Source organism: Nansenia antarctica (assembly GCF_963989245.1).
Source record: "Nansenia antarctica genome assembly, chromosome: 1".
In the NCBI taxonomy this organism is placed as follows: domain Eukaryota; kingdom Metazoa; phylum Chordata; class Actinopteri; order Argentiniformes; family Microstomatidae; genus Nansenia; species Nansenia antarctica.
In genome coordinates, this window is record NC_137674.1 from 26814483 (window position 1) to 26827404 (window position 12922).

General features: G+C 43.7%; 1 protein-coding gene across 1 annotated transcript in view; it reads right to left on the bottom strand.

Moving 5' to 3' along the window:
- syne1b (spectrin repeat containing, nuclear envelope 1b) overlaps positions 1-12922 on the bottom strand; it is a gene marked incomplete at both ends in the record, with an annotated part of 140201 nt that overhangs the window by 121253 nt on the left and 6026 nt on the right. The window contains 16 exons of the mRNA XM_080550517.1: positions 364-384; positions 501-597; positions 728-896; positions 1236-1348; positions 1796-1960; positions 2967-3104; positions 3607-3714; positions 4191-4223; positions 4465-4515; positions 4913-5022; positions 8243-8439; positions 9176-9354; positions 9969-10061; positions 10757-10777; positions 11418-11501; positions 12281-12376. Coding sequence (XP_080406643.1) covers positions 364-384; positions 501-597; positions 728-896; positions 1236-1348; positions 1796-1960; positions 2967-3104; positions 3607-3714; positions 4191-4223; positions 4465-4515; positions 4913-5022; positions 8243-8439; positions 9176-9354; positions 9969-10061; positions 10757-10777; positions 11418-11501; positions 12281-12376 — 1675 coding nt within the window. The remainder of the gene's footprint in view (positions 1-363; positions 385-500; positions 598-727; positions 897-1235; positions 1349-1795; positions 1961-2966; positions 3105-3606; positions 3715-4190; positions 4224-4464; positions 4516-4912; positions 5023-8242; positions 8440-9175; positions 9355-9968; positions 10062-10756; positions 10778-11417; positions 11502-12280; positions 12377-12922) is intronic.

Consider the following 12922-nt stretch of genomic DNA (forward strand, 5'->3'; position numbering starts at 1 on the left):
TTTCCACCATTGATGCCGGCTAGTGAAGATCCATTTGAAATAGCCCAAGAATACAATGTTTAACTGAAAAAACATCTATGCTATAAATTACCAACTACTGTGAATAGTGTTATTGTATCGTGCAAATATTAATTACCGGTATGTTATAGGAAATTCCTATTTCAGTGCAGGCTTATGAAGTAGTTAGTAGAGACAGGCAGGCACAGTGAGATGATTTCTTTGATGTATTGGTGAACCACTAGTACACAGACAGCCAATCAAAGGCTACCGTCCACACCATGAGTTACCATGACTACTTAAATGCATATCTAAATTAATAATTTAGTGTCCATACTGTATGTTAATATTTCAGTACTTGAGCACCTTTCCGACATATCTTAATTCCTAAAACATGAAATTAACAGTTAGCCTGTCTCCTATTATGTGTGACGTGATGTGAGACAACATATCCACTCAAAACACACCAGAGCTCAGGTCAGAGAAGAGGTGTAGAGTCCTACCTGCACCATCAGACTTAACGTACACCTCTGCAGCCTGCTTAAGTGTCTTGAACGTCATCTCATACTGCTCAAAGAACTGGTGCCCCTCGATGAATATCTGTTGAAAACGGTGAGATTGCTATAAGATTATCCTTTAAACAACATCAATCTATGTTAATACTCCTGATCCACATACTAGGTTTTTTGGCCTTGTAGCTCAACCGGCTAGAGCAAGGAGGCAGACTCACAATGTAGCTCTGCAGCAGTAGTTCCACAGAGTCCCGTCTGCCATATTTAATGATCCAGGACTTGAGCTTGGACTCAGCCAGGATAAGAAAGGCCATTAGACGGTATTTCATCTCCCAAAATTCCAGTTTGATCAGGTGTGCATGGGACGATGTGGACACAAAGTTGAATCTGTTGAAAAGGTAGAGGATAAATAATCACCTACTCCTAACATATATTTGTAGTACCCTGTCTGGAGACATTTTTAGATGTTGTGGGGCAGTCCCACTCATATTTTTTATTTTATTGGACAGATACAGTGAAGACAGACAGGAAAGTAAGGAGAAGAAGGGAGAGAGAGAGGGCATGTCAGCAGGGCATGGGCCGGATTCGAACCCATGCCAACATGGGCATACGTGTGTGCTGTAGACCGCGGTGCTAGACCACTGGACCACCCTCGGCCACATCTTTAGATGTTTTGATGTACAGTAGAAGCCAAAACATTCAAGCAAAGTCGACTAAAGTACTGACCGCTCGGCCATGTCTTGGAGCTGCTCTGGAGGGACAGGCACGCCGTTCACAGATCTGTCTCTGTGGATCTGCTGGAACGTCTGCTTGTGTGAATCCAAGTTTTTCAATACCTCCTGCAACACAAACACACACCTTATTATAACAATAACTCAAGCAATTGTTTACAAGCTATGGGTATGCATTGAATTGTTTCGACAAAAATAATTCAACATCAGAAACACTATTACGAGTCTCTAATAACTTTTCAGTTGCCAGCTAAATACAATCAAAGTAGTAATTTTTATCCTTATGTATGATATAGATTCAACATTCAAGATTCAAGATTCAAGATAGATTTATTGTCTGTCACACAGTGACAGAAATTCTCCTTCGACAGGCAGAAGTGCAGCTCAAGAATACATTTCCACATTAAAAACACACATAGGTCACATACATTAATACATACAATAAAAACAGACAGACAAAGCAGTGTTTATAAAATGTAGTGCCTATTTAAAAAGTCCATTCATTTAAAAATAATAATAATAAAAAATAAAAATAAAAATGTTAAGATATTGTACCTTATGCTGCTCCAGCTTTCTATGGATAACATTGGCTGTCTCTTCGTGTGCCTGTTGGATGGGAATCTCCTCTCTCAGAGCGATCTCGGCCCGGTGCAGCCAAGCTCCGATCACTCCCAGGGGACCCGGGAGAGATTTGTCCAGATGGATGTGCCAGTCCAGGAGCTGCAGCAGGCATCCATTACACAACAAGCACAAGGCCAGATCCAACCCTTGAGAAGTATATGGTTGTCTAGAACGTTCCACATGTTCTCTGCACAACACAGTCCTGTGCTCTTTGCGAAGGCAGGCTGGGGATACTCAGCTGGGCAGTGTGTATGACCACTGACAAGTGAACAAAACCCTCTCTGTTCCCCTCTCTCTCTCTCCTTCACTCTCCTCCCCTCCTAATGAACTCTGATACAAAGGCCTGTGCTCCGCTGAACACTTCATTACAGCCAATGACAAGAGGAGCCTTGCAGGGTGCCGGTTTGCTAAGTGTTCTGCCAACCAATATTAATTAGATTTGCCTTTCTTCAAATTATACTCCATCTTTGGGCTCTTTTTTTAATTTATTTTTTACAATTTTATTTTTATTCAACAATAAGAACAATAATACAACAAGTCATCATCAACAACAACAACAACCAAAAGAAGAAAAAAAACATTAAATAGAAAAGAAAAAGCTACTGCTGTCCACTTCATCCATTTACGGTACTGTCCATCTGTGGTCCTAAAAGTCGTAACCTGTGAGTCAGTCTTTCCATAACATGAATTTCCCCCAATGTGTCTACCCAAAGGGCCTGAGTAGGTAAGTCTTCCATGAGTATCTTAAACATCTTTGGTCTCTTTGAGTCTGGCCCTCATACTGTGTGTCATGTCGTGATGTTAGAATTATAAGGTTCTATCTCCATTTTTGTCAAAATTTAGTTTTTTACATAATCGGACCCATTAGTGTTTATTAATGCCTGTGTGGTGTTATTTTTAAAATGTTGAAATGTTTTAGTTAGTAATTCATAAAATACAAATGTTCCATCTCACAAAACATAATGGAATGTAAAAACGTTGACGCTCAATATCTCTGAACTACCCTAAACGGATATAGAACCTTATAATTCTACGCTCACAATGTGGGTGGCAGTGCCTAGCCTGTTTGGGTGCGTTGTGTAAGGCTCCACAGTAGCATACTCACCCTGATAGACACGCGGTCCCACCCCTGCTTGACGAGAGCCTGGTCTACTGACAGCTTCCCCCCCCTCTGCACAGGCTGCAGCAGCGGCTCTGACTGCTTCTTCTTCATCTCGTACTGCACACGGAAGCTCTTGAATGCCTGGAGCATAAAAAAGCAAACATACAGTACATAAAAGTACCTCGAAACAATGTCCGTAATACATAATACCACCATAATACACCATATAGCACTTTATAACAGGTAGGGCTGTAGATATGGTGTTCCAGAGCTCTGTGTTTTGTCAACCCTGCCCAGGGACTAGGGGTGCAAATTAGCTTTGCAGCTAACTCTAACATTGTTGTCTAAACTGAAATGCTTATTAATGTATACTGCACTGTCCCCTTTTCGGCTAAATGGCAAAATCTATGTGGGTTAAGGGGCGGCTGTGGCGCAGGAGGTAGAGTCGCCGTCTAATGATCACAAGGTTGGCAGATCGGCGGTTCGAGCCCCGGCTGTTCAGTGTCCTTGGGCAAGACACTGAACCCCAAAATTGCTCAAGCGCCATTGGTGTGTGAATGTGTGTGTGAGTGGGTGAATGAGAGGCCGTTGTAAAGCGCTTTGGAGCAGTAAAAAAGGAGTAAGTAAGAAAACCCCGGGTCACCTGGTATTTGTCTGTCAGGTTTCCCTCGGCGCCCTGGGCCCGCAGCACGTCTCTCTCCAGCTGGTCCAGCCACACCTTCACCTCCCTCAGAACCTTCCGCTCCTCCCTCTGTCAGCAGGGAGGCAGGGAACACACAGCTTAACCCACATAGATCTCTACCACGCTCCTGTGAAACTCCACTCCTCTCCAACCAAACAGAAACATTACAATGGCACTCCAGGAAGGAAGGAAGTACGATTCAAAGAAAGAAACGTAAGAGTCTTAAAGGTTACAGTGGAAAAGAGGGAATACAGACTGATACCAAATGATAGCCGTGATATCTAAATTCAATACAAAACAATGTTGTTGTGGAGGAGCTGGGAACATGTTGAGAGTAGTAGAAACCGTATGGGCGGTTGACTACATCTGGTTTAATTTGAATATGTATATCATTTCTTTCCACAAATATATACAGATATTGAGCATGAAACCAACTTCTACAACACTTAGCTAGAGTTATTTTTTGTGGGGGGGTAAAACATTAACTGTAAAATATCTTCATAGAGTCTAAGATTGCGCTATGTACAGTATTCAGTGACACATACCTCGAGCATTTGCTCTATATCTTGAGGACCATACTATCCAGGAAAGCAAGGCACACGAAGAGATGCAAACACAGCAAAGTAAGGCGTTAGAGGAGCGAGCGAGACCGAGCAAAAGGATGAGAAAGAGATGGCAGAGGAGAGTGCACTACAGGCAGACACTACATACTACACACTACAAACTACACAGCACTAACACAGCACTAACACAGCACTAACACAGCACTAACACAGCACTAACACAGCACTAACACAGCACCATGGCGTGAGCTCTTACCTGCAGGACCGTCATAGAGAGAGCAAAAGTTGGAATGGAACGTAGAAGCAGCTTCAAATGCACAAGAAGGATAGCATAGAGGGAGAGATGGAGAGATAGCATAGACGGAGAGATGGAGTGAGTGCATGACGTACAACACGGCACATTGGGGGACGAGTAAGATGATTCATGACTTCATGCGACGGTAAATCTTTTTACATGTGAGATGGACAGACTGTACTCGGTGCGTTGAGAAATACGGTTAACAACCAGCACAAGCATACAAAAAGTGAATACAACAATACAATAAACACAATACAATAAACACAATACAATAAACACAATACAATAAACACAATACAATAAATACAATACAACACAATAGCAGATTTACATAAAGCAGTCAAACACTGAGGCATGTTGATTCATTTGAAAACGTCAAGACATGGTGCAGGACCCAGTGGGGTACCTCGTCTTGCTGTCCGTCTGTCTCGGCGTGGTGGGGGTTGGGGTAGTGCTTGAGGAACTGAGCGATGTACGTCATGATGGACTTCTCATCTGGTTTATCGACGTCCACATCTGCAGAGGAACCAGCAAGAGAGAGAGAGTTTACATTCATGTGCAGGCAGGTGGCATTAGTACACATTGACTTTGATCAGTGATATCAATCAAGCAAACTGTACTGTATGAATGTTACCTACAATGTCTAACGTTTTACTCATGTACAGTACATTACGCTTATCCGGAAAAGCATGTCGTTGTCAACTGTCAAAATGCAGCTCTCAAAATGATGTGTGAGTAAAACGCAGACATGACAGGACATGGGCCATCACTCATGACTATGACAGTAAAAGCACTTGTGTCCTGAAGGAGAACACATTTAGTATATCCTCTCTGGCACACAGACAACAGATGATGTACAGTATGCCTGCTATTTCAGAATAAAAATCAAACATTTGGATTGGTTGCCGACCCCTTTCATCAGCTACCGTCACATATGGTTATATATAATATGTATAATATGGTTATTGCATTTCTGTCAGAATTTCATCTTTCCTGAATCATTGACAGAGCAATCGTGTTTGTTTCATAAAAAATAGTAGGGAGTTAGTTATTCATTTTATTTTTTGTTTAAATACATTTTATTTATTTCTCACTTAGGCAAATATGCCATAAATCTCACGTAACAAACTGTACTTGTCTAACCGTACCTGTCTAACTGTACCTGTCTAACTTTACCTGTCTAACTGTCCCTGTCCCTGTCTAACTGTCCCTGTCTAACTGCCCCTGTCTAACTGTCCCTGTCTAACTGTCCCTGTCTAACTGTCCCTGTCTAACTGTCCCTGTCTAACTGTCTCTGTCTAACTGTACCTGTCCCTGTCTAACTGTCCCTGTCTAACTGTCCCTGTCTAACTGTCCCTGTCTAACTTTACCTGTCTAACTGTCCCTGTCTAACTGTCCCTGTCTAACTGTGTCTGTCTAACTGTACCTGTCCCTGTCTAACTGTCCCTGTCTAACTGTCCCTGTCTAACTGTCCCTGTCTAACTTTACCTGTCTAACTGTGTCTGTCTAACTGTCCCTGTCTAACTGCCCCTGTCTAACTGTCCCTGTCTAACTGTACCTGTCTAACTGTACCTGTCTAACTGTCCCTGTCTAACTGTACCTGTCTAACTGTACCTGTCTAACTGTACCTGTCTAACTGTGTCTGTCTAACTGTACCTGTCTAACTGTCCCTGTCTAACTGTCCCTGTCTAACTGTCCCTGTCTAACTGTCCCTGTCTAACTGCCCCTGTCTAACTGTCTCTGTCTAACTGTCCCTGTCTAACTGTCCCTGTCTAACTGTACCTGTCTAACTGTACCTGTCTAACTGTCCCTGTCTAACTGTACCTGTCTAACTGTCCCTGTCTAACTGTCCCTGTCTAACTGTCCCTGTCTAACTGTCTCTGTCTAACTGTCTAACTGTCTAACTGTCTCTGTCTAACTGTCCCTGTCTAACTGTACCTGTCTAACTGTACCTGTCTAACTGTACCTGTCTAACTGTCTCTGTCTAACTGTCCCTGTCTAACTGTACCTGTCTAACTGTCTCTGTCTAACTGTCCCTGTCTAACTGTACCTGTCTAACTGTCCCTGTCTGACTGTCCCTGTCTAACTGTCCCTGTCTAACTGTACCTGTCTAACTGTACCTGTCTAACTGTCCCTGTCTAACTGTACCTGTCTAACTGTACCTGTCTAACTGTCCCTGTCTAACTGTCCCTGTCTAACTGTCCCTGTCTAACTGTCCCTGTCTAACTGTCCCTGTCTAACTGTACCTGTCTAACTGTACCTGTCTAACTGTCCCTGTCTAACTGTACCTGTCTAACTGTACCTGTCTAACTGTACCTGTCTAACTGTACCTGTCTAACTGTACCTGTCTAACTGTACCTGTCTAACTGTCCCTGTCTAACTGTACCTGTCTAACTGTCCCTGTCTGACTGTCCCTGTCTAACTGTACCTGTCTAACTGTCTCTGTCTAACTGTCCCTGTCTAACTGTCCCTGTCTAACTGTACCTGTCTAACTGTCCCTGTCTAACTGTCCCTGTCTAACTGTACCTGTCTAACTGTACCTGTCTAACTGTCCCTGTCTAACTGTCCCTGTCTAACTGTCCCTGTCTAACTGTCCCTGTCTAACTGTCCCTGTCTAACTGTCCCTGTCTAACTGTCCCTGTCTAACTGTCCCTGTCTAACTGTACCTGTCTAACTGTCCCTGTCTAACTGTCCCTGTCTAACTGTCCCTGTCTAACTGTCCCTGTCTAACTGTCCCTGTCTAACTGTACCTGTCTAACTGTCCCTGTCTAACTGTACCTGTCTAACTGTCTCTGTCTAACTGTCCCTGTCTAACTGTCCCTGTCTAACTGTCCCTGTCTAACTGTCCCTGTCTAACTGTCCCTGTCTAACTGTCCCTGTCTAACTGTCCCTGTCTAACTGTACCTGTCTAACTGTCCCTGTCTAACTGTCCCTGTCTAACTGTACCTGTCTAACTGTCCCTGTCTAACTGTCTCTGTCTAACTGTCCCTGTCTAACTGTCCCTGTCTAACTGTCCCTGTCTAACTGTACCTGTCTAACTGTCCCTGTCTAACTGTCTCTGTCTAACTGTCCCTGTCTAACTCTACCTGTCTAACTGTCCCTGTCTAACTCTACCTGTCTAACTGTCCCTGTCTAACTCTACCTGTCTAACTGTCCCTGTCTAACTCTACCTGTCTAACTGTCCCTGTCTAACTCTACCTGTCTAACTGTCCCTGTCTAACTGTCCCTGTCTAACTGTCCCTGTCTAACTGTCCCTGTCTAACTGTCCCTGTCTAACTGTACCTGTCTAACTGTACCTGTCTAACTGTACCTGTCTAACTGTACCTGTCTAACAGTACCTGTCTAACTGTCCCTGTCTAACTGTCCCTGTCTAACTGTCCCTGTCTAACTGTACCTGTCTAACTGTCCCTGTCTAACTGTCCCTGTCTAACTGTCCCTGTCTAACTGTCCCTGTCTAACCGTCATCACTGATCAGGTGATATCTCCGTTTAGGGTAGTTCAGAGATATTGAGCGTCAAAGTTTTTACATTCCATTATGTTTTGTGAGATGGAAACTTTGTATTTTATTAATTACTAACTAAACTAAAAAAAAAAAAAATAATAAAAATAACACCACACAGGCATTAATAAACACCTAACGGATCAGATTATGTAAAAAAAAAAAAGATAGAACCTTATAATTCTAACATCACGATAGATAAAAAATAATTAATAGTAGGGAGAGAAGAAGAAGAACCTTCCGGGTCCAGCAGGCGGGGGATGCCCAGCTCGTTCTCCGCCAGAAAGAAGGCCTCCTCCAGGTTCTCCCTGTTGCTCCTCCTCCTCACCACCTCCATGTCCACCAGGTCCGGCCGGATGGCATGGACCACAGAGTGGAACGCCACACCACTGCGCCAACTTGCACCAAAGTCCTTCACCTCAATACCCTGGCGCCTTAGGGACACATAAACACAGTTGTCATGACGTTAGAATTATAAGGTTCAGCGGTCTAAGCACTAGCCACTAGTGCAAGCTGCCCACCGGGGACTGGGATCGAATCCCAGCTCGCCAGATCCGGATATGGCCGGGGCACACACAGGGAGCGGCATATTGAGCGGCCGCTCCCGAGGGCGGTATAGGAATATTTCCGGACAAGGATCCGTCGCGCAACAGCGCCCCCGGAGTGCCGGAATAACGGTGTTGGGCTCGAGGAGCCAGTCAGCTAGTCTGCCTGGCGGCCTCCTCTGGGGCTGCCGGCCACGGGGTCGTGCGGCGGATCCTACGCAATAGGCAGGGGATAATTGGACCTTATAATTCTGAGCTCACGAGTTGTCATTGCATTACACCATTATAACAGACATTCAAAATCATACAATCATTCAAAAACAGACAGATAGCCTGCCGTAGGCCTACAACACCACTCAATTATAAGAACATTTTGGGCCGGTTTCAGAGACAAGGCTTAAGCCTAGTCCTGGACTAAATCACACTTTCAATGTAAAATCTCCATTGAAGATGTTTTTTAGTCTAGGATTAGGCTTAAGCCTTGTCTGTGAAACCGGCCCATAATGTTTTTCATTAGTGGCCTGGGGCTCCCATCCTCTCCCATAACACAAGATACTACATCCACATTGATAAGAATAGCCAGACCCTCAGGGAGGACACACCCAAAACACAGTGTCTTTCTTACTTGGCTGCTGTGCACTGCACCCATCTGAGCAGAGCCCGTTTGGCGTTGCCCTGGAACTTGGGGACCACCTTCCTCTTCATGGGCGGGCTGCCGGTCTCAGAGCTGGCCATGCTGTCCACGGAGGAGGTGCTGCTGGACAGAGCCGCGAGGGCCGGGAGGTTACTGGTCAATTCCTCGATCTGCAAACAGGGTCAGGAAGTAAGCAAACACACTGCGATCATATATATATATCATATGTGAAAAAAGTATAAACGCACTTGCTGTGGTGACGAAGCAAATTCCTATATGTGTAACGCATAGTGGCAATAAACGTTATCTCAATCTCAATCTCAATCTCAATCTCAATCAATCTCAATCTCTCAATCATGACATATAGTCTATGAACTGTAGGATTCCTCTAACCCTGCCAACCCCCCCCCCCCCCCCCCTGGACATACTGTACATACAACCTCTCCTACCCCTAACCATCTCCCCTAACCCTGCCACACCCCCTCCCCCCCTGGACATGCATACAACCTCCCCTACCCCTACCCATCTCCCCTAACCCCCCCTCCCCCCCCTGGACATGCATACAACCTCCCCTACCCCTAACCATCTCCCCTAACCCTGCCACCGCCCCTCCCCATTCGTTAACTCCGTGTTCTATGTGCCCATGTTATCTGTTGCTTGTTGTTTCTGTGTTTTTCGTTTCTCCCATAATTGTCAGCGTCTTTGAGCCTCGGAAAAGCACTATATAAATATAATGAATTATTATGATTATTATGAGAAGAGTTGACCAGAGACAAGGCATTACCTGGAAGTAGAGGATAACTGTCCATATCAACCCGAGGACTATGGAAGGTCTCCCATCAGCGATGTCAGTGGCATGTATGTTGACTAGTTTGATCTGTATACGAAAGACAACCCGTATTGAAATGCAACTTAGCAGTGCTTCTTACAATTGCACAGATCCATAGGCACATTTATGAATGAATAATCTCAGTATAGAAATGGCTCCTTCAGCTGGGCACTGCCATAATGAATATTTTAGGTCTTTCTTTCACAGCCATAAAAATGTGCTCTGGGATGCAACACAGTAGAATGACATTAGGCAGTCGAAGAACGAAAGCAAGTGAGGCAGAAACAGCCAAGCTCAACAGAGAGGAAAGAAAGGATGAAAGATGTATTCTATATGTGGCATCAACATCAACAATCAAGCAAAATGTAGGCTAGCAAATAGCTCGGCCACAAACTTTGGATAGTTACTCTCTGTGTCCTGTCATTCAAACATTCCTGTACATTGTACATTATAGCCATCATATACTATAGTATTTTTTTTTAGGATTTTGAGATCTATTGGCAATAATAGACAATAGAGAGTTCTGATTGTGGCAGGAGAGAACTTTGGACTGAATCAAAATGCACTCAAATGCATGACAACAGTACAGCACCTGTCTGGTGGTGGTGATACAACCGTAATCAAAATGCAACAGGAGGAAAAAACAAGGGGTCCAACCAAAGCGTTACTAAATACACACCGTGCATCACACAAGAGGTATGCAGAGAGTACATGAACACACAGTGTGCTTTACAGCGACTGACCGGAGATCCTCGATACACAGACTGAGGTAAGGAATGGTGAGACAGAGGTCACAACACTGTAAGTTGAAGGGCCTCAGAGAGTGCTGAGAGAGGATATCCTATTTATATGTAGGACTTTGAATAGATATAGATACAGTATATCATGTCATACTCAGCTCTACTGATTCATAGAAACTGCACAAGAAGTTACAAGAAACTCTACTCAGATAGACCGATAGCATTGAAGCTGGGGTCGCAATAAGTGACATTGATTAGAAAACTCCTTGTTGGGCATATTAACACTAGAACAGCCATCTTTTGACCCCTGTGAGTAAAGAAAAGTGTTATATCTTTGCACTCGATCAAATTTCAGGACCCTCCTTTCATGACTTTTACTAGATATGTGCGTTCTACCACCCAGTATCCTTACATTTTCAAAATCACTTCAGGATAAGATAGTATAAAGCTGTTTTGCCGTTTTTTCTGTGTAGGAAGCTAATTTACAACTAGTGGTCGTTGTGTGTAAATAGCAGCTTGAGCATTGTAAAGAGAGGCAGCTCTTTTAGTAGGTAAAAAAGGCACGGCTGTTCTAGTGTTAAACAAAGACTAGCACAACATATTCAGGAAACTTGATCAGGATTTCAGGATCAAAGACTGTGCTGTGACCAGAGGGTCTGCTTACCCTCCTGCCTTCCAGGAACCGGAGTGCCGTGCCGATGTTGGACACCCAGTGAATCCTCTTCAGCTGGCGGCCTTGCTCACAGGGCTGAGGAGAGTGGGGAGAACCAGGTGAGTGTTGAGAAGCCATTCTATACTACAGGGTTCCTACGTTTCCTAAGTTTCAACAAGTCAAATGTAAGACCTTTTTAGACCTTTTTTAGACCTCTTTGGATAGAAGTTTTGACCTATTCGCGACACCGTATGATAGCTTTTTGTCATCCTCGAGGTGATGAAATGAGGGATTTCACTGCCATACAGACAAAAAAGGGAGCGAATTGGCATTTTTTTGGGTTCCAGCTTGATTAATTTCTGCATAAATACATGTGGTCGGACTGATTTCCTTGCAGGATCTCATTTTTAGACCGAATAACTGAAATGTAAGACCTTTTTAGGCCTTGTAAATCGGATTGCTGGATTTTAGCCTTTAAGGCTTTTTAAGACCAGCGCGGGAACCCTGTACTATACCACATGATACAAAGCCATACCATACCATAACATACTAAACCATGCTACACTATGCTACTACACCATACTCTACCATAATACACTATGTTATACCACACTATACCACACTACACCATGCTACACCATACTGTAACATACCATACTATACCATACTACTATACTATGCTATGCTATGCCATACCTTTATACTGTAGTTATTCCCTAGCTGGATTGTATACTTCAATAACCTACAGGTACAGTTGAACGTCATCACAAAAGCTCCTTTATGAGTTAGTAATAAATAATAATAATAATAATCACCCCTAATGATAAAATGCTTCTGAACATTGTAACCAGAATAGAAAACCCAGCAGTACTTACTAGTCTCTGGCCAGATAGCACCTCCAACAGGGCCAGGAGCTTCACCCCATCCTTTATGTCCTCGAAAAGGTCATTAACCTCTAGAGGCGGTTTACGCTGGCGAAGAGAGAAAGTGTGTAAGCAGAGGAAACCAAAAACAAACAAAAAACGGTCTTTTCTAGAATTAAAAAAACATTTGAACATAAGGATAGGCTAATAATGCGTCACAAAGTTAACCATAACCCAAATGCAATGCTAAAACCTCATTCTTGTTAACAACAATCTCGAAAAAGTAAAACCCCTCTGTGACAAATCAACAGTATTGTCTCCCTTGTGTTGACAGAGCTTGTTAGCTGAAGCCTGGAATACAGAGCACCCCCGCAGCTGAAAAGATGGTGCTTTCGCCTCGGAGGTGGCGTGATGCCCACTCCTGAGGCGGTGTTTCTCTGAGCAAAACTAGAGCATGGGTCCATTTAACCCTAACTGGTTAGTGTTGCTCATTCTACTGTAACATAGCCACACATTTTCTAGAGCTGTAGTCCACAATCAGTTGACCGAATGTCCGTGGTGGAACACACACTGTAGAACAATCTACGAAAAAATGGCAGTTGGTACAGTATGTTCATCGTGGAATATTTTTTTTGGCACACTAAGCGGCTCATT